Source organism: Narcine bancroftii, chromosome 11 (genome assembly GCF_036971445.1).
Source record: "Narcine bancroftii isolate sNarBan1 chromosome 11, sNarBan1.hap1, whole genome shotgun sequence".
NCBI lineage: Eukaryota > Metazoa > Chordata > Chondrichthyes > Torpediniformes > Narcinidae > Narcine > Narcine bancroftii.
Genome location: NC_091479.1, coordinates 60,384,763 through 60,411,093, shown reverse-complemented (window position 1 = coordinate 60,411,093; position 26,331 = coordinate 60,384,763). Strand labels below are relative to the sequence as shown.

Genomic DNA, 26,331 nt, shown 5'->3' with positions numbered 1-26,331 from the left:
AGATCTCGGGTGTCACTATTTCAGGAGGATCTTTCCTGAACCCAACCACCAATGGCATCATAAAGAAAGCACATCAGTGCCTCTACTTCCTCAGGAGTTTGCGGATGTTTGGTATGATCTCAGAAACCCTGGCAAATTACTGGAGAGGTCTGGTGGAAAGTACAGTCTTGTTTGGGGACACCAGTACCCGAGAGTAAAGCCATGCAAAAGGTAGTGGACATAGCCCAGGACATCACAGGCAAAACCCTCCCCTCTATTGAGAACATCGACAGGAAACGCTGCCGTCAGAGAGCAGCATCAATCATCAAAGACCCTCACCACCCAGCGCACGCTCTGTCCTCGCTGCTGCCTTCAGGATAGAGGTAATAGGGGCCACAAGACTTGGACCACCAGGTTCAGTCCTGCTACCTCTCCACCATCAAACTCCTCAACAATAAACTCAATCAGGGACTCATTTCAGGATTCTTGGACTTCATTGATTTTTAAAAAATTCTTTCTGTTTACATTTCTTTATCTGTTTACACGTGCACACTGTGTAGATTTTTTTTGCACTACCACTTTGTGGTAATTCTGCCTCGCCCACAGGAACACGAATCTCAGGGTGGAATGTGATGTACTCTGACAATAAATTTGAAATCTGAATCTCAAATCTGAGATTCTTGATTAGCCAGTGCATCAAAGATTACAGGGAAAAGGCCGGGCAGTGAGACTGAGTGGAAAAATGGATCAGGCTTGATGGGCTGAATAGTTTATTTCTACTCCTATCTCTTATAGCCTTGTTACCAAAACTTAGCAAACACCAGAAGAAATAGAGGTGCTGATGTGCTTTCTTCATAATGACACCAGTATGTTGGGTCCAGACAGGTCCTCCGAGATTGTGACTCTGACCTCCCAACGATTGCTGGATCATCCATCTCTGGTTTACCCTTCCTAAAGTCTACAATCAGCTCCGTAGTTTTGGTGACATTGAGTGCAAGGTTGACGGAGATAGTGAGAAGCTTTTCCTGTCAATCTGTACTGATAGGGGTCTGATGGGGAGGAAATAGTTTAATGTTTTGTGTTCCCCTGCAGTCTCCTTGTGTCCTTTTTCACAAGGTATTTTCCTTTTTTTTAATATTTCATTTAAAAAAATTTAGACCATATATGTTATTAAAGACAAAATTAAAAATATCCAAACCTCCAACCACCACCCCCCCACCCTCTCAAAAGTCCCCAAAGTGTGTGATAAGAGAAAAAAAAAGATCAAGTGGAAAAATAAGAAAGGTTGGTGGAGCTCACCCCTCAGTCCGCATCAACTGTGCTGAGGTGAAGACAGTGGACAGCTTTAAGTTTCTGGGGACAAACATCCCAGTACCGTGACCTGGTCCATCCACATCGATGCAATGCGAAGTCTGAGGAAATCTGCATGTCATTTGCATTTTTGCTTAGACTGTTGCAAATGTTGCTCAGTGTATAACATATACTCCCTGCCCCCCATCGACTCCATTGCCTTGGAAAAGCAATATATCAAAATACTCATCCCACCCAGCCACACTCCATTCAGCCTATTTTGTCAAAAATAGAATTCGCAAATATGAGATCATGTATAACTAAAATCAAAAGCAGTTTATTTCCTGCTGTAATCTGAATGAACCCCAAAATGGTAAAATTATATTGCTTTTAGTCTGTACCAACTGGCCAGCCCTTGTCACACTGCATTTTGTACTCCTGCACGGCGTCCTACTTTTTGTACTTTGTATGAGATGTCTAACTGGTTTGCTTGCAAAACAACCACTACCTCTGCATTTTAGATTCATGTGATGACAAACAAACTTGATGGTCTAGCACACACATGTCAAACTCTGGCCCGCGATATAATTATATTTGGCCCGCAAGATCATTTAAAAAATGTATTAGAGGTGGCCCGCCCTGCAGCGAGAGCCGATGCCGTTTTTTGGTAATGTCACCCCCACCATCCTCCCCCTTCATTGCACATCCTTCCCCATTGTAACATGAGAAATTGTAACACGAGAAGTCTGTCGATGTCATCAGCCGGCAAGCCAGTTGGAAGGCTCCCCGCACAACCAGTCACTTCTCCCGCCTGTCGAGTGGTGCGGCGGATGGGCGAGCGCCTGTGATTTCTTGTCGGCGCGACAGGCATGGCAGGCTGCGCACGGCCCCCGGGCAGCGCGAGCCCCGCACGACTGGCACCGGACGGCCCTTCCACAGCGCGAGCGCACTTCCCCCGGTCGCCATGGCCTTCAGCGCTTGCAGCCGCGCGGACCCCAGGGATGGCTGGTTCGGCCCTGCACGTGAAGAGAGAGATGGTGGCTGTCCGCAAAGGCTGATCGGCAGCGCGCTGGGCCTGAGTGGGTGGGTAAGCAGGGTTGGGGAGAGGGTGTAGGTGAGGAGTAATGGGCAGGGGAAGTTATGGTGGTTCGAGGGGCAGTTAGAGGGAGGGATGAGTAGAAGGAGGGGTGGATAGGGAAGAGGTAAAGGGGAGGGGCAGGGTAAGTAGGGGAGGGATGATTAGAGGGTGAGAGACAGTTAGAGGGAGGAACAGGTTGAGGGGAGAGGCAGTAGAGGGGCATGTATAGGATGGGGTGGGTACAGGCAGAGCGAGTGGAGTGAGGGGTGAGTAGAGGTTGGGTAAAGGACTGGTCAGGTAGAGGGATGGTGGGTCGACGGTGAATAGAGACCTAGAGCCTGAGGAGTGAGCAGGAAATGCTGAGTCCTGATGCAGGCCAAAATGGACACAGCCTGTGAATGCTGACTACATCTCCACAGGGACCAAATAGGTTTCCCTCAGGTCAAGCAAAGGGTGAACTTGAGCTACCTACTCCTGACCTATAACATTATCCTCCTAAAGTTATATCCTAAAGTTTAACATTACATATGTTGAAAGAAGAGAAAACATGCAGATGTTGTTGAAAATTTTCAATAAATATTTAGTTCGGCCCTCGACTTAGTCCAAGTTTTTAATTTTGGCCCTCCGTGAATTTGAGTTTGACACCCCTGATCTAGCAGCTCTAGAATGCTGCATGCCGATTATCTGCAGGATTTTCTTTCATTCAAGAGCCTAAACACCCAAGGATATGCAAGGAGGAGAAGGGGTGGTACTCGGTAGACAGTATTTTTTTGAAAGAAGATAAGCACATGGAAGAAGAGTAAGGTGGGGTCTTGTTATACTATATGACTCTGAGCACCAGATCACACAATATTAATGCCTAATGTGAAGACAATGACTCAGTTAACTGCAAGTATCTGATAAAGTCATCAAAGGAACATACAGGGACACCAAAGAACATTACCACACAGGAACAGGCCCTTCGGTCCATCTAGTTTGTTCCAAACTATTATTCTGCTTGGTACCAATGACCTGCACCATAGCCCCTCCCCCCCATACCCTCCCCATCCATATACTGATCAAAATGTTTCTTAAATGTTAAAATTGAACTTGCATTCATTATTTCAACTGGCAGATTGTTCCACTCTCTGCTCGAAGAAGTTGCTCCTATAATTGTTTCTCCTTTCACCCTTAACCTATACATTCTCATTCTTGTCTCATCCAACCTCAGTGAAAAAAAGCCTTCTTGCATTTACTCCATCTATACCCCTTGTAATTATGCATACCACTGTTAAATCTCCCTTCATTCTCCGACTCTCCAGGGAAATCCTCACCTTTCCCTGTAACCAACTCAGGTCCTCAAGTCCTGGCCACATCCTTGTAAATCTTCTCTGCACTCTTTCAATCTCATTCATATCTTCCCTGTCATTAGGTGACCAAAACTGCAAACAGTACTCCAAATTTCACCTCACCAATGTCCAATACATCCTTAACCCAATCAGGCTTCTAACCTCAGTTGGAAATAGCCCCCCCCCCCCCACACTACCATATTCCCCCTCTCAATTATGTCCTCAATCTCACCAAACACCTCTCACCTGAGTTCTATGACCCAAACACCATGAGGGGTACACATCCATCATCATTTTCTCCTAGGCTTCTTAATCTTCAGGCTCTTGACCGCAGTTGGACACAGCCATCCAAACCACAAACCATTCACAATTATGTCCTCTATCACTTAAAATTACAGTTTCTTTCACCCACTGCAATCAAGGAGGTGGAGCAGGAGCATCAAAGTCAGGAATGCCAGGCTGGGAAATAACATCTTCCCTCAGGCTGTGAAATTGATGAAGGGTATCCTGTAACTGAGTAAATCACCCCAAAATATTTATAAATATTGATTTAAATTATATCTTTATGTATATATGTGATTATTATGTCGTGCGTGCAACAAAGAAACATTGTTTTGTCTGCTTGTATATGTAGTCAGATGATAATTACACTTGAACTTGAAAATATCTCCAGGCCCCAACCCCAACTAATGATGGACCAACTGAAAAAACAGGAATAAAGTCACTGGATATTAGACAAACACTTGCCTGATAAATAACAGTCTCAAAGCAAGGAGGGAGGGTAATCAAGTTCAAGGTAATTATCATCTGAGTATAAAAGTACAACCTGACAAAACAGCATTTATCCAATCGATGGTGCACACACATACACAGAGAATGCACAGTAAGAAATAAACACGAACAGTGCCTCCATAAAGTTTGGGACAAAGACAATTTTCTTTCTCCCTTCATTTGCCCCTGTGCACCAAAGTTTTAAATTTGTAATCAAATGATTCACATGGAATTTAAATACACATTCCAAACTTTATTCAACATCCTTTGTATACATTTGAGTTTGACCATGTAGAAATTACAGCACTTTTTATACATAGACCCCCATTTCAGATTTGTTGTCAGAGTACATACATGACATCACATACAACCCTGAGATTCTTTTTCCTGCTGGCGAGGCAGAATTACTACTTTATGGTAATGCAAAAAAAAACTGTACACAATGCACATGTAAACTAAAAGAACTGTAAACAGACAACAAATGTTAACAAACTCTGCAATTTAGAGAATTAAAAAAACTAAAGTGCAAAAGTAAGAGTCCTTAAATGAGTTTGTTTGTTGATCAGAAACACTCTTCGGGAGGCGGGTGTGGATGTGTCAACGACTACTACCCACAGAGGCTTCATGAACAGAAATACAGATGCTGCCCTACAGGACGTAAACCAGAGCACACTTTGCTTTCACAATCACTCTGATGCAGGTTAATCTTGGTCTCATCTGTTCACAATATCTTTTTCCAGAATTCTGCAGGCTCTTTTAAATACTTCTGTAATCTGGCTATCTTATCTGTGGCTAACTAGTGGTTTCCAGCTTGCACTGTAGCCTCTGTATTTCTGTTCATGAAGTCTTCTGTCGGCAGTAGTTCAAACTCCTGAAGAGTGTTTCTGATGTGTTGAACAGGCATTCAGGGATTTTTCTTCATTACGATGACAATTTTTCTGTCATCGGCAGCGGAGGTCTTCCTCAGCCTACCAGTCCTTTTGCAATTACTGAGCTCACCAGTATGCTCTTTCTTCTTAATGATGTTCCAAACAGTTGATTTTGGTAATACTAAGAGCAACATCGACACCGTGAGCAGGAAAGGGCTTTGGCAAATACAAGAGCGCATCGGATGCCCCCCAAAGTTCCTCAACATGATTATCCAACTGCACGAAAACCAACAAGGTCGGGTCAGATACAGCAATGAGCTCTCTGAACCCTTCTCCATTAACAATGGCGTGAAGCAAGGCTGCATTCTCGCACCAACCCTCTTTTCAATCTTCTTCAGCATGATGCTGAACCAAGCCATGAAAGACCTCAAAAATGAAGACGCTGTTTACATCCGGTACCGCACGGATGGCAGTCTCTTCAATCTGAGGCGCCTGCAAGCTCACACCAAGACACAAGAGCAACTTGTCCGTGAACTACTCTTTGCAGACGATGCCGCTTTAGTTGCCCATTCAGAGCCAGCTCTTCAGCGCTCGACGTCCTGTTTTGCGGAAACTGCCAAAATGTTTGGCCTGGAAGTCAGCCTGAAGAAAACGGAGGTCCTCCATCAGCCAGCTCCCCACCATGACTACCAGCCCCCCACCCCCCACATCTCCATCGGGCACACAAAACTCAAAACGGTCAACCAGTTTACCTATCTCGGCTGCACCATTTCATCAGATGCAAGGATCGACAACGAGATAGACAACAGACTCGCCAAGGCAAATAGCGCCTTTGGAAGACTACACAAAAGAGTCTGGAAAAACAACCAACTGAAAAACCTCACAAAGATAAGCGTATACAGAGCCGTTGTCATACCCACACTCCTGTTCGGCTCCGAATCATGGGTCCTCTACCGGCATCACCTACGGCTCCTAGAACGCTTCTACCAGCATTGTCTCCGCTCCATCCTCAACATTCATTGGAGCTCTTTCATCCCTAACGTCGAAGTACTCGAGATGGCAGAGGTCGACAGCATCGAGTCCATGCTGCTGAAGATCTAGCTGCGCTGGGTGGGTCACATCTCCAGAATGGAGGACCATCGCCTTCCCAAGATCGTGTTATATGGCGAGCTCTCCACTGGCCACCGTGACAGAGATGCACCAAAGAAAAGGTACAAGGACTGCCTAAAGAAATCTCTTGGTGCCTGCCACATTGACCACCACCAGTGGGCTGATATCGCCTCAAACCGTGCATCTTGGCACCTCACAGTTTGGCGGGCAGCAACCTCCTTTGAAGAAGACCGCAGAGCCCACCTCACTGACAAAAGGCAAAGGAGGAAAAACCCAACACCCAACCCCAACCAACCAATTTTCCCTTGCAACCGCTGCAACCGTGTCTGCCTGTCCCGCATCGGACTTGTCAGTCACCAACGAGCCTGCAGCTGACGTGGACATTACCCCTCCATAAATCTTCGTCTGCGAAGCCAAGCCAAAGATTCTGACTGGGGCAAATAAAGGGCCAAGGTGTCTTTAAGGAAGGCACTGTCTATAAATAAAGGTACAATTTAAAATGACGTTGCAATGTTTCCTGGTCTCCAGGACACCTCAGGGCCTGTGGGAAGAAGCCGTCTCCCTGCCTCTGCTGATTTTGATGCTCCTAATGGTAGTGGGACAGAGGGAGCAAGGGGTCCATCAGTCCTTCTTTCCGCCCTATTTGGGCAGCACCCCCTGGCTTGTCGCCAATAGAGAGCCCAGTGATCTCCTGGGCCCATGTGGGGACCCCCCTTGGCCCGATTAAGGAAGGCGCAGGCCAACACCAATGGCCACTATTTGGCCGCCCAGCCTCTAGGAGGCGCTGCCGCCAAGCGTTTTTCCCGCCCGCCCCCCTTCTATCGCGTTGAGCCCCGTGTTTGGGACGGGGGGGGGGGGGCTGGGGCTGCGCTCCACTTTTACCTGCTCCGCGGGCCCACCTCGCGTCCTCGACGCCGCCGGTAGCCAGCGGGCGGCCGCCGCCGCCGGACTTCCTCCGCCTCCGCCATTTCGTTGAGCACGTAGAGGGCGAGGAGGAAGGCGAAGGCCAGGCAGAGCAGCGCGGCCCGCACGCAGCGCCGCATGCCGTCCGCCTTGGGCCGGGCCCGCGCAGCCTCACCGCCCGATCCGACTCAAGGTACCTTCGTATGCAAATTAAAGTGCCCGCGGAACCTTTTCATCCAAAAAAATGTTATCTGGCCAAAAAAACGTAATTAAAAGGACGGTGTACTGGCAACCCCGCCCACATTCTTTCCGTTGGATCTCCGGCCGTCAATCACGGTGACGTCATCTCCGGGGGTCCAATGACGGGTGACCGTGACGGGTCTTTTTCATGAATGAGTTACGGGGAGCGGGGTTGCCGGGCCATAGGAGAGCCAATCCCGCTCCTAAGAAATGGTTCGAATGTCCTGCCAGAGGACACGCTGGACGTCTCATCCAGCCCTGAGAGTCCTATATCCTGCGGGCCAGTCAGAATTACCGCTGATTGGTAGTGCCTAAAATAAACTGCACAGCGTAAAACGTGTAAACAAATAAAAGAACTGTAAACAGATAACGAATGTAAACAAACTGACTGGAATACAGAGAGAGAACTAAAGAAAATCAATAAAATGCACAAATAAGAGTCCCTGATTGAGTTTGTTGTTGAGTCTGATGGTGGAGAAGGACCTGGTGGGGCAAGTCTTGTGGCACCTCGACCTCCCTCTTTCCTGGTGGCAGCGGCGAGAACAGAGCGTGTGCAGCGTTCCCCGTAGATGTTCTCAGTAGTGGGGAGGGTTTCGCTTGTGATGTCCTGGGCTGTGCCCACTTTGTGGGGCTTTACACTCAGGGATATTGGTGGTCCCGTGATGCAGCCAGTCGGCACACTTTCCACCACGCCTCTGTACAGAGATTTCTGATGTCTTACTTTCAAAGTTCCTCAAATTCCTGAGGAAGTGGAGATGCTGATGTGCTTTCTTCATGATGCCTTTGGTATGTTGGTTCCACGAAAGATGCTCCAAGATAGTGACTCCCAAGAACCTAAATATACTCTCCCTCTCCACCTCAGATTCCCTAATGATTACTGGATTGTATACCTCTGGCTTTTCTTTCCTTTTTTTTCAAACTTTATTTAAAATTTTTCAAAATACTTATCAAAGAATACATAGAATAAAAATCAAAAAAGAACTACAAATAACCCCAGCCCACCCACTCCCCCACCCTAAAGAAACCCTGCAAGGGAAGCATTAAAAAAACATAATAGAAAAAAAACATACAATGATTTCTTTGGCTTGGCTTCGCGGACGAAGATTTATGGAGGGGGTAAAAAGTCCACGTCAGCTGCAGGCTCGTTTGTGGCTGACCAGTCCGATGCGGGACAGGCAGACACGATTGCAGCGGTTGCAGGGGAAAATTGGTTGGTTGGGGTTGGGTGTTGGGTTTTTCCTCCTTTGCCTTTTGTCAGTGAGGTGGGCTCTGCGGTCTTCTTCGAAGGAGGTTGCTGCCCGCCAAACTGTGAGGCGCCAAGATGCACGGTTTGAGGCGTTATCAGCCCACTGGCGGTGGTCAATGTGGCAGGCACCAAGAGATTTCTTTAGGCAGTCCTTGTACCTTTTCTTTGGTGCACCTCTCTCACAGTGGCCAGTGGAGAGCTCGCCATATAACACGATCTTGGGAATCGATTTAAGATATTACTAAACCCATACATTTCAAATAAGGAGACCACATCTGAAGAAAAAAATTATAATTATCACGTAAATTATATGTTATTTTTTTCCATATAAATACAAGATTTCAACTCATTATGCCAATGAGTTATATTCACTTCTATGTCATCCTTCCAGCTTTTCTTTCCTGAAATCAACAATCAGCTCCTTAATTTTGGTGACATCGAGTGCAAGGTTGTTGTTGGTGGACCATTCAGGCAAGTTTTCAATCTCCCTCCTGTCTGCTGACTCATCACCTTCCTTTATACAACTCACATCGGTGTATTGTTGGCAAATTTGTAGATGGTGTTATTGTCGTACTGAGCCACAGAGTCATAGGTGTAAAGTGAGTAGAGTAGGGGGCTAAGTCCTGTTGTGCTCTGGTACTGATGGAGATTGTGGAGGAGAGGTTCTTACAAATCCTCACTGATTGTGGTCTGGAGGTGAGGAAATCCATGATTCAATTACACAGTGGGGTGTTGAGTCGCAGGTCTTGGAGTTTGCTGATCAGTTTTGAAAGATGATGGTGTTAAATGCTGAACTATAGTTGATAAAGAGCATTCTGTTGAATGCATCTTTGCTGTCCAGGGCTTTGTGTAGGGCTAGTGGGATGTCATCTGCTATAGACCTGTTGCTGTGACAGGCCAATTGGAATGGATCCATGCCAGTGCTCAGACAGGAGCTGATATGCTTCATCACATACAACCCTGTGATTCTTTTTCCTGCGAGTGCAGCAGAATTATCACTTATTGGTAGTGCAAAAAATAACTGTACACAATGTACATATGTAAACAAATAAGTTTGTTAAAATTTAAATTTTTAAAAATTTAAATTTAGACATACAGCACAGTAACAGGCCATTTCACTCTATGAGACCATGCTGCCCAATTTACACCCCATTAACCAACATCGCTGGTATGTTTTGAACAGTGGGAGGAAACTGGAGCCCTGGAGAAACCCACGCAGACACAGGGAGAACGTACAAACTTCTTATAGACATTGCAAGACTTGAACCCCGATCTGGTCCCAATCGTTGGTGCTGTAAAGGCATTGTGCTAACCGCTACACCAACCGTGTTATTGAGGAGTCTGATGGTGGAGGAGTAGCAGGTTTTCCTGAACCTGCTGGTGGATCCTTGATGATTGCAGCGGAAAATGAAAATGTCGGAAGCACAGAGCAGGGTGTCATTGACATGAAAAGTTGGCTTTGTTTCTTCACAGATGCTGTCTGGACCGCTAGGTATTTGTGGTATTTTCTTGTTTTATTCCAATAAAAGTCCTCGCGTAGTGGCCCAGGACCGTTGAACACGGCAATCGAGCAAACAGCACGCAGGATGAGATACCCGCTCCCATGGGTTGCAGGAATAGCTGTCGAATCGACCAATCACTGCCAGCAGATTGGAGGGGGTCCAATCTGGGCTCGTGCATCCGGGACAACCAATTGGCAGCCAGACAGCCTCAAGCCACACTCTGTTGGTGACATGGCCGCCTGCCTATAAAAGGCAGAGCTGCAGCCTAATAAAGTCAGTGTCAATTATACTCCCTTCGTGTGAGAGTTCTTTCTTCAGCCTTGAACTCTAACCCTATTATACCTCGAGCTATAACTGTAGTGATCCTGCTACACTTGCATCAATGATGGGGATCTCCCAGTGGCCAACCCTTTCAATTTTTCACCCTACTCCCATGTTGACATGTCATGCCTCATGCACTGTCAAACCAAAGCCACTCGTAAATCGGAGGAAAAACAACTAATTTTCCATCTAGGCACTCTCCAACTGAACGGCATTAACATAGACCTGTCCAGTTTCTGCTAGCCTCCCTCCCTTTCCTTTCTCTTTGTCTCCTTTCCTCTCACTCTCCTCCCCTTCCCTCCCCATTCACAGAGCCATCCCTCCTCCCCTGTTTGTTGGTGTGGCCTCCGTCCCTTATTACCTCCCCTTGGCCATCTCCTCCCCATCATTTTGTTCGGTAGCCTGCCCACATTTTGTTCATACCTTGATGAAGGGCTCAAGCCGAGATGGTTTGACCTGCTGAGTTTCTCCAGCAATGTGTTTTCACTTTTTTCCTTACATTGTCAGAGTACCTTTTTGGGAGTTTTCACGCCTTAAAGTGATTTATGAGAATCATGAGATTTTGCTGTTATAAAGGACAAAATAGTACAGAGCAGTAAGGAGAAGGTTAGAATGCAAACAAAGAAAGTTTGTAGTAAGTATTTGAATATGGATGGGCAGGTGATAGAGAAGGGAAGTGCTCTGGAAGAAGATGAAGGGCAATTGGCAGGAAAAGTAAATAATGTTGTTATTAAAGATGAGGGAAAACAGGGATTAAAAATTGGGAAATCTCTGAAATTCATATATTTTAATGCCAGGAGTATTGTAAAAAAGGTGGATGAGCTGAAGTTGTGGATTGATACTTGGAAGTATGATGTGGTAGTGATAAGTGAGACATGGTTGCAGGAGGGATGTGATTGGCAACTGAATATCCCTGGGTTTCGTTGTTTTAGTTGTGATAGAGTCGGAGGGGCAAGAGGAGGTGGGGTTGCATTGCTTGTCAGGGAAAATATTACAGCGATGCCTAGGAAGGATAGATTAGAGGGCACATCCATGGAGGCTATTTGGGTGGAACTGAGGAGTAGGAAAGGAGAGGTTACACTTGTAGGGGTGTATTATAGACCACCCGGAGGGGACCGAGACCTAGAGGAGCAAATCTGTAGGGAGATAGTAGATATTTGTGATAAGCACAGGGTTGTAATTATGGGAAATTTCAATTTTCCACATATAGATTGGGAAACACATTCTGTGAAAGGACTGGATGGGTTAGAGTTTGTGAAATGTGTGCAAGATAGTTTTTTACAACAATATGTAGAGGTGCCGACCAGAGAAGGAGCAGTGTTAGATCTACTGTTGGCAAATGGGATGGGTCAAGTGACAGAGGTTAGTGTTGGCGAGCACTTCGGGTCCAGTGATCATAATGCCATCAGCTTCAATGTCATTATGGAAAGAGAGAAGTCAGGGCCAAGGGTTGAGGTTTTTGATTGGGGAAAAGCTAGATTTGAGGAGATGCGAAAGGACTTGCAGGGTGTGGATTGGGACAATTTGTTTTATGGGCAGGATGTAGTAGAGAGATGGAAGTCTTTTAAAGATCAGATTTTGAGAGTGCAAAAGCTTTATGTTCCTGTTAGGTTAAAAGGAGGGGCAAAAGGTTTGAGAGAGCCGTGGTTTTCAAGGAATATTGGAAACTTGGTTCGAAGAAAAAGGGAGGCGTACATTAGATATAAGAAGCATGGAGTTAAGGAGATGTTTGAAAGATACATTGAATGTAAGAGGAATCTTAAGAGAGGAATTAGGAAAGCTAAAAGAAGGTACGAGAAAACTATGGCAAGCAGGGTGAAAACTAATCCAAAAGAGTTCTACAAATATGTAAATGGTAAATGGAAAGCTAGAGACAAAATTGGTCCCTTAGAAAATCAGAGCGGAAAACTGTGTGTGGAGCCTAGAGAAATGGGGGAGATATTGAACAGTTTCTTTTCTTCGGTATTCACTAAGGAGAAGGATATTGGGAGATGTGAGATAAAAAAAAGCAAATTGGGTAAATATGGGGAATATAGAGATTACAAAAGGTGTAGTTTTAAGGCTTTTGAAGAATATAAAGGTGGATAAGTCTCCGGGACCAGACGGGATCTTCCCCAGGACATTGAGAGAAGTGAAGGAGGAAATAGCAGAGGCTCTGGCGGTAATTTTCCAAATGTCATTAGATATGGGGATAGTGCCGGAGGATTGGCGCATTGCGCATGTGGTTCCGTTATTTAAAAAGGGTTCAAGGAGGAAGCCTGGCAACTATCGGCCTGTAAGTTTGACGTCTGTGGTAGGTAAATTAATGGAGAAAATTCTTAGAGATAGTACTTATAAACATCTGGATAGACAGGGTCTGATCAGGAGCACGCAACATGGATTTGTGGGAGGAAGGTCATGTTTGACCAATCTGATTGAATTTTTTGAAGAGGTGACTAGGAATGTGGATGAGGGTAGCGCAGTGGATGTTGTCTATATGGACTTCAGTAAGGCCTTCGATAAGGTACCACATGGAAGGTTAGTTAGGAAGGTGCAGTCTAGGTATAAATTTTAAGATAGTCAAATGGATTGAACATTGGCTGAAAGGGAGAGGCCAGAGAGTGGTAGTGGATAATTATCTGTCAGGTTGGAGGCCGGTCACCAGTGGTGTGCCTCAAGGATCTGTATTGGGCCCATTGTTGTTCGTTATATACATTAATGATCTAGATGATGGGGTGGTGAATTGGATTAGTAAATATGCAGACGATACTAAGATAGGTGGAATAGTGGATAATGAAGAAGGTTTTCAAGGATTGCAGAGGGATTTGGGCTGCTTAGAAAAGTGGGCTGAAAAATGGCAGATGGAATTTAATGCTGATAAGTGTGAGGTGCTTCATTTTGGTAAGAAGAATCAGAATAGGACATACGTGGTAAATGGGAGAGCATTGATGAATACAGAAGAGCAGAAAGATTTAGGAGTAACGGTACATCGTTCCCTGAAGGTAGAAACTCACATGAATAGGGTGGTGAAGAAGGCTTTTAGTATGCTGGCCTTTATCAATCATTGCATGGAATATAGGAGTTGGGAGGTGATGTTGAGATTGTATAAGACGTTGGTGCGGCCTAATTTGGAGTTCTGTGTGCAGTTCTGGTTGCCTAATTATAGGAAGGATATAAACAGAGTGGAGAGAGTGCAGAGAAGGTTTACCAGAATGTTACCTGGGTTTAAGCATCTAGAGTATAGGGAGAGATTGGACAGATTAGGTCTTTATTCTTTGGAGCGTAGAAGGTTGAGAGGGGATTTGATAGAAGTATTTAAGATTATGAAAGGGATAGACAGAGTGGTTGTGGATAGACTATTTCCGTTAAGAGGAGGAAAGATTAAAACAAGAGGACATGAGTTAAGAATTAAGGGGCAGAGGTTTAGAGGTAACATGAGGGGGAACTTCTTTACTCAGAGAGTGGTAGCCGTGTGGAATGAGCTTCCGGGAGAAATAGTGGTGGCGGAGTCAATTGTATTATTTAAGAAAAGGTTGGACAGGTATATGGATGAGAAGAAGATGGAGGGTTATGGGCATTGTGCAGGGAGGTGGGACTAGAAAGGGGTGTTTGGTTTGGTGCGGACTAGAAGGGCCTAATGGCCTGTTTCCGTGCTGTAATTGTTATATGTTATTATATGTTAATGTACTATTTGCCTTTCATGTCATGCTGTGAGTTCGTTTTAAGTGACCTGTGGACAGGTATCCCTTAGAATGTTTCCCACTCTCTCTCCATTTAAATAAAGAGCATTTCTGTTCCTCTACTTAAGTTGTAACCTCACATTTTGCCACATTGTACTTTATTTCCTATATTGCTAAAAAACAGTGCACAGAGTTAAGGAGATCTCTAAGAATAGTACGGCAACAGTAATTTACTAGTGTGAGATTCGTTCATTGATCTGATAACAGCAGGAAAGAAACTGTCCTTGAATCTGAGAAATGATGGGGAGTACACTCAGGGTGTCATAGTGGTCAGCTAGCAAATCTCCAAACTATGAATGTTATTTTGTAGCGGGCCGAGCGGGCACATTGCACGGTATTGTGAACTGTCACCGGCACAGTTCTGCAAGGGTGTGGAACCATAATATGGACAGCTGAATACTCACCTAATGGACCACATGCAAGTGATACTGCATGCCAAGGAACAGCACGTTGATCTGCTCAGTCTCCTGCTGGAAAGTGTGGGACATTCAAAAGGCGTAATCTAAACCTGCCGGTCACGTGGAGTGGCAGCGAACTCATAGTGACATCCCACCTTGTCCCGTGGAGTTTGGGACATGCAATAAATAAAAGAAGCTTGTAAAATCTGAATAAATCAGTCTTGTGTTGATTCACTTGATTTGTGTGTGTCTGTTGCTTTAGTAGCTCTACCGAAGTAGCTGTTACAATTTCATTAATACTCTTTTTTTTTAACTTTATTTATTTGTTCAAAAAACAAATAATATATGACATATACAATAATTAACCATAAACATGAACTTTAAGAAAAGACCCCGCCCCTTCAGCCAACTCTCCTCAGGAGAGCCATAAAGAAAGAATATTAAAGAAAAATTAAATATGCATATTAAGATCTAATCAATATAAATTTAAATGTAAATATTCTGAATATAATAACCACTTATTAATTAAAGAATTATAATTATCACGTGAAACATATATAATTTTTTCCATTATTAAACAATATTTCATCTCAATATGCCATCTATTAATACCAATCATATTTGCATCTTTCCACGTACTAGCAATACATTTTTTCGCTACGGATAAAGCTAAATATACAAAAGCAAGCTGAAACTTATCTAATCCCAAGCCTTTCAGAGGTTGCAAACTACCCAATAAAAATACTGTAGGATCTAAAACTATTTTAATCTTATACAGATATTCTAAAAATGATTGAATTTTCTTCCAAAAAGATTGCATACATGACCAAACAGCAGGAAAAAAAGTTCCAACCGTATCACCATATCTAAAATACAAATCTGATTCATGAAAACCATACTTTTTTTTAATTTTTCAGGTGTTAAATATAATTGATGTAAAAAATTGTAGCTAATCATTGCATCATGTGCATTTATCAATCTAGTTACACTATCATAACAGATATCTAACCAATCATCTTCAGAAAAAATAAAACCAGTATCCACTTCCCATTTACTTTTAGATCTATCTCAACCCTTTTTATCCATACCATCCTGTAATATTTGATACATAGATGAAATATAACCCTTCTCTGGTACCTTCATAAGACAAGTCTCAAATTTAGTCATTTCAGGTAAAATCATATCTCTACCAAACATACATTTTATCAAAGATCGAATTTGATAATAAACAAAGAGATCTTATCAATACCAAAACCTTCCCTCATCAGATTAAAAGATAAAAATTTACACTCTTTAAAACAATCTCCCAAATTTTTCACACCTTTAATGCAATGCAATAAACTTCGATTATGTATTGAAAACGAAATAAGTTGATTACTATACAATGGAGTCAAAGCTGATAATTTACCCCTAGAGCCTGTCATTTTATTTTTCTTTATCCATAACTTCATTAAATGTTTTAGTATAGGCACATTGTTGTAACAAATTTATATTCCATCTAAACAAAAATTGATGTATTTCAAATTCAGAAATACTTGCCATCTCAAATTTAGCCCAACTAGGAGGCCGTACCAAATCCATCAATGAACTAATAAATTTAAGTTGGGCTGCTTCATAATAATTTTGAAAAAGTGGTAAATGTAATCCCCAACTCATATTTCCAAGTTAATTTATTCAAAGCTGCTCTTGAAAATTTACCCCTCCATAAAAACTCCCTAACCATTCTATTCAAATCTCAAAAAAAAATTATCAAGTAAATACGGAATAGATTGAAACAAATATTGTATACACGCAAAGATATTCATCTTAATTGTATTTATCCTATCCATTAAATTAATAGGTAAATCTTTCCATTTAATCAAATCAGTTTTAATTTTTTTCATTAACGGAACATAATTTAAGTTATATAAAGATTGATAAATAACATTCAAAATTATACCCAGATATTTAATTTGATCAGTCCATTTCAAATTATTAATATTCTTATAAATTGAATAATCTCCTTCACTTACCAGTAATATTTCACTTTTTTCCCAATTAACTTTATATCCAGAAAGACATCCATATAGTATTAAACACTCCTTCAAGTGACTGAGCTGGGTTTGTTAAATACACCAATACATCATCAGCAAATAAATTAATTTTATACTCCTCATCTAAAACTTTCATGCCTTGTATCTGTGTATTTTGTCTTATCAGCTGTGCTAAAGGTTCAATCGCTAACGCAAACAAAGCTGGTGATAAAGGACAAACGACGAGTTGATTGAGTTAACTTAAAGGATTCCGAAATCAAACCATTCGTCAATACTCTAGCTACCGGTTTACTATATAGAGCCCTAATACTTTTCTTTCTTTCTTTGGCTTGGTTTCGCGGACGAAGATTTATGGAGGGGTAAATGTCCACGTCAGCTGCAGGCTCGTTTGTGGCTGATAAGTCCGATGTGGGACAGGCAGACACGGTTGCAGCGGTTGCAAGGGAAAATTGGTTGGTTGGGGTTGGGTGTTGGGTTTTTCCTCCTTTGACTTTTGTCAGTGAGGTGGGCACTGCGGTCTTCTTCAAAGGAGATTGCTGCCCGCCGAACTGTGAGGCGCCAAGATGCACGGTTTGAGGCAATATCAGCCCACTGGTGGTGGTCAATGTGGCAGGCACCAAGAGATTTCTTTAGGCAGTCCTTGTACCTCTTCTTCTCTGTCACGGTGGCCAGTGGAAAGCTCGCCATATAACACGATCTTGGGAAGGCGACGGTCCTCCATTCTGGAGACGTGACCTACCCAGCGCAGTTGGATCTTCAGCTGCGTGGATTCGATGCTGTCGGCCTCTGCCATCTCGAGTACTTCGATGTTAGGGATGAAAGAGCTCCAATGAATGTTGAGGATGGAGCGGAGACAACGCTAGTGGAAGTGTTTTAGGAGCCGTAGGTGATGCCGGTAGAGGACCCATGATTCGGAGCCGAACAGAAGTGTGGGTATGACAACGGCTCTGTACAAAGCCCGCTGCGCAGCTCAGACGGCAAAGTCCTCCTCAGCGACAAGATCTCCATCCTCAACCGATGGTCAGAACACTTCCAATCTCAAAGCCCTAATCCAACCAATAAAAAAAGGACCAAACTTAAATTTCTCCAAAACTTTAAACAAAAAATTCCATTCAACTCTATCAAATGCTTTTTCTGCATTGAGGGATATCACCATCGGGTGATCTGAAGATTGTCGAAATCTATTAATCTAACTAATCACGTGCAAAATGTTATCTGAAGCATATCTATTCTTTATAAAACCTGTTTGATCAATATAAATCAACAGGTAAAAATTTAGCCAATCTATTTGTAATATTTCAGCTATTATTTTATAATCTACATTTAACAACGAAATTGGTCTATACGAAGATACTTTCAAATTATCTCTATCTTTTTTTGGAATTACTGTAATGAAAGCACTAGAACAAGACTCAGGTAATTCATAATGTTCTCCAGCTTGATGTAATACATCCCCAAACACTGTAGATAAATCATCATAAAAAATTTTATAAAATTCAACCGAAAATCCATCATCACCAGGCAATTTCCCGTTCGGCATTTCCAACATAGCCATTTTAATTTCCAAATCAGTAAATAGTTCTTCTAACTCCTGTATATCTGCATCCTCTAATATCGGTAAATTCAACTGTGATAAAAAAAAGATCAATCAATCCAGTTTCTTGTTTTCCTTCAGATGTATATAACTTTTTATAAAATGAATAAAATACATCATTAATCTCACGAGGTTTATAAGTAATAAGAGAATTCCATCTAACAGCATTAATAGTCCTCGAAATCTGTTCTTTTTTTAATTGCCACACCAGTACCTTATGTGCTTTCTCTCCCCATTCATAATACCGTTGTTTAGTCCTATTAATCACACATTCAAATTGATAAGATTGCAAAGTATTATATTCCAATTTCAACCTAGATAATTCTATTTTCTGATCTTCTGTGGCATCTTTCTGAAATTCCTTTTCTCACTCATCAATCTGTTTCTCTAATTCAAGACTCTGATTTAATCGATTCTTTTTTTATTTTAGAAGTATAACTAATTATTTGTCCTCTCAAATGGGCTTTCATAGCATCCCATAATACAAACTTACTTCGAACAGAATTAGAATTTTCTTTCAAAAAAAAATTAATTTGTTTTTTTTAAATCAATAAATGCCATATTTTTAACAACATTGTATTAAACCTCCAACAATAGACCATTTGAATTTTCTCAGAAGTTGCATATGTAAAATATATCAATGAGTGATCTGAAATCACCCTACTTTTATATTCCGCTTGTTGTATTTTCCCTTGTAAGTGTACCGATACTAAAAAGAAGCCAATCCTTGAAAACGATTCATGTGTAGATGAATAAAAGGAGAAATCTTTTTCTGTCAGATTAAGATGTCTCCAAATATCTACTAAATTAAGATCTTTCATCAACGCTTGAACCTGAATTGCCATCTTGGATTTCTTAACTTTCTTCGGAGATTTATCTAATAAAGGTTCCAAACCACAATTAAAATCACCACCAACTAAAATATTATCATTAGCCTAACCCAAACATAAAAATGCATCAGAAATAAATATTTCATCATCTGCATTTGGGGCATAAATATTAAGCGAAGTCCAAAATTCACTAAAAATCTTACAATTCAATTTAAGAATACATCCTGCCTTTTCCTCCATTGATTTTAATTCAAAAGATAAATTTTTATGTATCAAAATTGCTACACCTTTAGCCCTAGAATTAAATGAAGAAGAATATACATGCCCAACCCAGTCCCTCTTTAATTTCATGCTTTCCTTCACATTCAAATCTGTTTCTTGTAAAAAAGCAATGTCAATTTTCATTTTCTTAATATATGCCAAGACTCGCTTACCTTTAATTGAACTGTTTAATCCTCGATCATTAAAAGTAGCAAACCTCAACTTTGACATACTTACTATTATTACTAAATACCAATAGTATCTTTATATAAAAAACTCAAATCAATGTATATAGGCCCTCCAATAGAAAAAAAATCACAAACTAAAAATTAACTAAAATGAAAATAAAAAAATAATTTAAAAAAAAGAAAATTCCCCCCCCCCCGACAAAGAAACTACTAAAAGGTAGTAATCCCCTAAGCAAAAATTGGGTGTGGGTCACCCACCAGTGGCTGATGACTAGTAAAGAACTGAGAGCAAATCTCTCCCTCCCCAGCCAAACAATCAATAACATCAAAATATCATAATAACAAAAAAAATAGAGTAAGAAAAAGAAAATTCTTCTTTTCATCCCAAAGATTACAATCTCGAAGATCCCATTTCAGAAGAAGTTGGAATCTTTCCATCCCCATTTTTCCCATTTCTGCCATTTCTTCCGTTTCCAGAACAACCAGATTTTTCTTTAGGAGATAAATTTCATTAATACTCAATGAAACTTTCGATTTGGTTTTGGTTTAGATAGTGAACAGTGATATTTCCAGCAAACATTGTCATTTTAAAAGGAATGTGTGGAACAGAATGGTATGTTTCTTTCAAGAATAGAAACAGGCTTCTGAGTTTTGATGGAGTATGTAAACCAGACACAATTGAGTTTGAAGGTAGTGATACGAGTCCAGAGGACCCCAAAACCCAGCAGGAATAGAAATTCACCAAGACAATGGTTACTTAAACAAAAGTTGCTTTTAATTTTCTTTAAACATAATAACAGGATCAATCTTTAACTTATTACTATTAACTTAACCTAACTTAACCCCCTTCTAATTCTAAGTGCTCGTGTACGTAATGTGTATATGTTCAGGAAAGTTCTCTGTTTCACTGTCCAATCATTCACTTTTCACTTCTCCAGGCACACCGGTATCAGGTAATTCTCATACTGTGCACAGAATTCAACATTTATGAATCTTCACCAGGCTCTGGTGCTTAAAGTTAAATGGTTACCACTCCGGAAGGTTCTTGTTGGTTTCAGAGAGAAATTTTTTGCTCGTTGGACACAAACTGATTTCCTCCAATCAGTCATTTTAATGACTTGCCGAAGAAACTTGTCCTATCATGAGTTTTCCAAATGATCACCTCTTCTTTCAGGTCACCACAGAGTCCCTCTTGTTTCCCTTATTTTAGGATAAACGCTCTAGCCAGCCATTTCCTCTTTTGAGGACCACAAGGGTTTTGAACAGGCTGAACTCAGATCTGGTTGTTTGGGGCCCCGAATGGAGGTGAGGGAGAAGATGTGGGTGCAAGTGCAATATTTCTTTGCAGTCACAGTGGCAGGTTCCAAGGAGGCGAATAATGAGAAGGGATGAATGGACAAGGAAAATACTGGAGGGAGTGGCCCCTGTGGAAAGCAGAGAGAAAAGGAGAGAGGAGGGGAAGATGTGTTGCTGGTAGAATCTTAGTAGCATTAATGTACAGAGGGACTTGGTGTGCAAGTCTGTTGCTCATTGGAAGTGGTGCTGTAGGGGATAAAGGTAATGAAGAAGATATTTTAAATAGAACCATAGAACTCTACTATACAGAAAACAGGCTATTCAGCCCTTCTAGTCTGTGCTGATCACTATTTTGCTAGTTCTACTGACCTGCTCTCTTTCCATAACCCTCCAGTCCTCTCCCATCCATCAATGTATTTTTAAAACTCAAAATTGAGCCTGAATTCACCACATCAGATGGCACCCCATTTCACAGTCACACCACTCTCTGAGTAAAGGACATTGCCCTAATGTACCCCCAAAACTTTCCCCTTTCAGCTTAAAACTATGAGCCCTCATATTTATCTCCCCCAATCTAAGTGGAAAAAGCCTACTCGTATCCACTCTGTGTATACCTCTAATAATCTTGTAAACTTCGACAAATCTCCCCTCATTCTTCTTCATTCCAAGGAATAAAGTCCTAACCTGTTTCATCTTTCCCTATAACTCAACTCCTGAAGACCTGGCAACATCCTAGTAAATCTTCTCTGCACTCTCTCAATCTTTCCATCCTGTAGTTAGGCAACCAGAACTGCACATAATATTCCAAATTTGGCCTCACCAATGTCTTAAACATCTTCACCATAACATCCCAACTCCTATACTCAATACTCAATACTTTGATTTACAAAGCTTTCTTTACATCCCTGTCCACCTGCGACACCACCTTTAGGGAACAATGTATCTATTACCAGATTTCTCTGCTCCTCTGCACTCCTTGGTGCCCTACTATTTACTGTGTATATCCTACCTTAGTTTGCCCTTCCAAAATGCATCACCTGCATGAAACTCCATCTGCCATTTTTTGGCCCATTCTCCAAGTTGGACCAGATCCCTATGCAAGATTTGAAAATCTTCTTTGCTGTCCACAATGCCTCCTATCTTTGTGTCATCAGCAAACTTGCTGATCCAGTTTACTGTATTATAATCCAACACACAACAATGGACAAATTCCTGAGATTCACCACTAGTCACAGGCCTCCAGTCTGAGAAGCAATCGTCCACTACTACTCTCTGTTTTTTCCCACACAGTCAATTTCTAATCCAGTGTCTTAACCTTTTGAACTAGCCTCTCATGTGGGACCTTGTCAAAGGGTTATCTAAAGTCCATGTAGACATCCACAGCCTTTCCTTAATCTACCTTCTTGGTAACCTCCTCAAAAAACTCTGCAAGATTCATTAAACACGACCTACCATTCACAAAGCAATGTTGACTGTCCTTAATCAGCCCATGGCCGTCCAAATACCTATATTTCCTATCTCTCAAAGTTCCTTCCAATAATTTACCTGCTACTGACATCAGCGTGATCAGCCTATAATTACCTGGTTTAATTTTGGAGCCTTTTTTAAACAATGGGACAACATGAGCTACCGTCCAATCTTCTGCATCTCACCTTTCGCTAAGGACATTTTGAATATATCTGCTAGGGCTCCTCCAATTTCTACACTAGAATTCCTCAAGATCTGAGGGAATATCAGATCAGGCCCGGGGGACTTATCGAAATTTATTCGCTGTAAGGCAGCAAGCACCTCCTCCTCTTGAATCTCCATATGTTCCATGACACTTCTGTTTGTTTTCCTTCCTTGTTTATGCACTCTGCCAGTTTCCTGAGTAAATACCGATGCAAAAAAAGCTGTTTAAGATCTCCTCTTGGTTTGATTTGGGTAATATATTAGAATGAATAACTGGAGTTAGATTCCCACTGGGAGATGTTAGAGGGATTAAATATAATTTAAAACTGAATATGTATCAAGTAAAATTTGTTCAAATTGTCTTGGCAATAGCTAGAAAATGTATTGCTATAACTTGGAAGTCAGATACTGATTTGGGAATGGGTAGATGGCATGCAGAAGTTCAGAGCTGCATTCCACTTGAGAAAATTACAATATATATTTTGTGAAATATGGAGCCCATATTTACAAACTGTTGGTATTAAAATTTAAATGAATGTCAAATATTCCCTTTCTCTTTAGGTCTCTATAAGTATTTATATGTTTAAAAGTATTGGAAAATGAAGTGCTCCTGTTGTGGTTATTTTTGTCCCTCTTCTTTTTATTCATTTTTTTAGTTCATAAGGAGTTGGGAGGGATTTATAGGAGGTTCTTCTTTCTTTTGTATTTATTTATTTTCCTTTTTCTTTTTTATAAAATACTATAGTATTTTGATTAAGTTTGAAATATTGCAATATGTTTTGCTAAGTGGTTTTTTATTAAATAATTTTTTTTTAAATATCTCCCCCCATTTCGTGAGGCTCCACATATAGTTGACCACTCCGATCCACTAGGACACCAATTTTATCCCTTATTATCTTTTTATTTTTAATATACTTGTAGAAACCCTTTGGGTTTACTTTCACATTATCTGCCAAAGCAACCTCTTTTCTTTTTGCCTTCCTGATTTCCTTCTTGAGTATTTTCTTGCATTTTTTGTACTTTTCAAGTTCCTCATTAGCTCCTTGTTGCCTATACTTGCTGCACACTTCTCTCTTCTTAACCAGGTCGCCAATACCCCTTGCAAACCATGGCTCCCTATGCCTGGTAACTTTGCCTTTAATTCTAGCAGGAACATGCAGATTCTGCCCCCTCAAAATTTTGCCTTAGAAGACCATCCACTTGGCCTTCCACTTGGCAGGAAACAACATATCCCAATCCACCCTTACAGGCTGTGAATTTTTCATGTTTCTACAAATTTCCTCATTTTAAAAAAGGATATTCCCCATTTTTAAAATTATTTCCACGTTTTTCACCCCTTCACTTGCCAGCACAGTTACCTCTACAGCTGTGACTGGCCATCCATTTGCATGCTCGCTTACTGCTCTCTTCCTCATCGTTGTTTAGATCGTTGATGCATGAGTGATGAGCCGCGAGAGAAGTGAGCTATGCGTGTGTAGGTGCCCCTGCAGGGCTGGGGCAAGTGAGTGCAGTGAATCGACACATAGCAGTCGCCTGTTTTCGGCCTCCGAGATGGCTGGAGAGTTCAGGGATCTGCAGCATTTCAAGACTGCCTTAACTGAAATTCAAGCTGCAATGGTTTGTGAGGAGGAAATCCTGAGCCCGCTTTATAGCACTGGGGAGTTGGCCTGTGAATGGATGGTGCAGTGAGGGCCTGTGGGCAAGGGAGATGATGGCTGTCCCACGGAAGGAGCCTCTTGCCTTCCAGAAGGTTGGAGAGAGAAGGTGAGGGTTGCAGAATCCACTGCCTCTGGGTGCTGGGCATGGGATGGGATGCCACAATTTAGAGATCTGATGCAGGGGTGGTAGTTACTACCTGGGGATTGGGTGTTACTACCTGGGAAAGGGGTGCTGCCTGGAGATTTGGGTTCAGATTGAACACGGGCTCATTTTGGGGATTGGGTAGGGGTGTTGCCTGGGAATTAGGTGCCAATTGGACAGGGCTCTGTCTGGGGATTGGGTGAAAGAAGGGCAGGGGCTCTGCCTTGGGATTGGGGACAGGTTTGGCAGGGACTTTGCCTGAGAATTGGGAGCAGATTGGGCAGGGGCACTGCCTGATGATTGGGTGCAGGGAAGCAGTTACTACTTGGGGATGGGATGCAAGTTGGTCAAGGGCACTGCTTGGCATGCTGGGTGCTGGTTATGGGCAAGTACTGCTTGGTATCAGGAGAACCAGACACTCTTGTTTGAACTTAGGTCAAGCAGGTACTGCCTGTTGATCTGGAAGGGGCTTGCAGTCTGGGTACAGATGGTAGTGTCCGTCTAATATACTGTGCTCACAAAAAAAAAGATTTTGTTTTAAATGATGTTTTTTTTAATGGCTTGAATTTAATGGTAATTTTGTGTGTGTATTTTCAAAAATTTTCCAACTGGGGGGCGCTGTCCCCAAAGCCCCACACTAGGGGAGCTGAATCCCTTCAACCCCCCCACAAGGGAGCTGTGCTCCCTTGAACCCCACTGTATGCCTCGCAGAAGCACTCAGCTCTTTTCCTCCCTTTGTAACCTCACTCATATGCCTGCTCTTCCTAGATTCTTTCTCATTTCCACCAAATTTGCCTTCCTCCGATTTAGAATCCCTACATGAGGACCATATAGGACTGTTTCCATAATCATCTTGAAACTAATGACATTATGGTTACTGGACCCAAAATGTTCGCCTACACATACATCTGTCACCTGACCTGTCTTATTCCCTAATATGAGATCAAGTATTGCATCTTCTCTAGTTGGTACCTCTATATGTTGATTTAGAAAACTTCCCTGAACACATTTCACAAACTTCAAGCCATCCAGCTCTTTTACAGTGTGGGAATCCCAGTCTTTGGAAAGTTCAAATTTCCCACTATCACAACTTTCTCTTTCTTACATCGGTCTGCTGTCTCTACAGATTTGCTCCTCCAATTCTCTCTGACTGTTGGGTGGTCTACAGTACTATCAGTGTGGTCTCACCTTTTCCATTCCTCAACACCCCCCCCCCCCCCCATTGCCTCTATAGACAACCCCTCTTGGCTGTCCTGACTCCACACAGCTGAGATATTTTCCCTGACGAGCAATGTCACTCCTCCCCCTTTCATCTCCACCCCCCCCCCATCGCATCTGGAATATTAAGCTGTCAGTCCTGCCCCTCCTTCAACCAAGTCTCACTAATAACAATAATGTCATAATCCCACATGTCAATCCATGCCCTAAGCTTGTCATCCTTTCCAACAATACTCCTTGCATTGACTGGTCCGAGAGCAGGCGGACCGTTAAGCTTATGGAAGGGTGAGACAAACTATAAAACTGGTTGAAAAACCTCAGTCACCAGGTGATGGTAGTCTGGTATGTCTGGACATCTGTGTCTTCCCTCTGATCTTTGGTGAGCTGAGCCCCCACAGGTTGTGGCAACAGCAGGCCAGGACAGCATGTCGGCTACTACGTTGGCCTTCTGGTGACATGGCAGATATATGTGGTGAATTCCGATACGTAGGAGAGCTGACGCTGTTGTCTAGCTGACCACGGGTCCAAGACCTTGCTCAGCGTGTAGGTCAACAGTTTGTTGTCCATGTCGGCAGTGAACACTCTCCTCTCTAGCATGTAGCAGAAGTGCCGTATCGCCAGGTACAATGCCAGCAGTTCATTGTATTTAAGCTCTGGTGTTCGGAGGTGCTTACTGAAGAAGGCAA

At 42.3% G+C, this 26,331-nt stretch overlaps 1 protein-coding gene and 1 long non-coding RNA gene across 4 annotated transcripts in view; one reads left to right on the top strand and one right to left on the bottom strand.

Annotated features, from left to right (window-relative positions):
- The window catches only part of LOC138745794 (glucoside xylosyltransferase 1-like), a 51,112-nt gene extending 43,456 nt beyond the window's left edge, over positions 1 to 7,656 (bottom strand). The window contains exon 1 of one of the 3 annotated variants that reach the window (XM_069903106.1): positions 7,308 to 7,656. In XM_069903106.1, coding sequence (XP_069759207.1) covers positions 7,308 to 7,468 — 161 coding nt within the window. In that variant the 5' untranslated portion in view covers positions 7,469 to 7,656. The remainder of the gene's footprint in view (positions 1 to 7,307) is intronic. The other 2 variants (XM_069903104.1, XM_069903105.1) reach the window with 2 other exon arrangements.
- On the top strand, positions 7,241 to 10,605 carry LOC138745795 (uncharacterized). The gene is made up of 3 exons (XR_011346516.1): positions 7,241 to 7,521; positions 9,206 to 9,285; positions 10,288 to 10,605. It is a non-coding gene; the product is annotated as an uncharacterized lncRNA (long non-coding RNA).
- Positions 10,606 to 26,331: the final 15,726 nt, after the last annotated feature.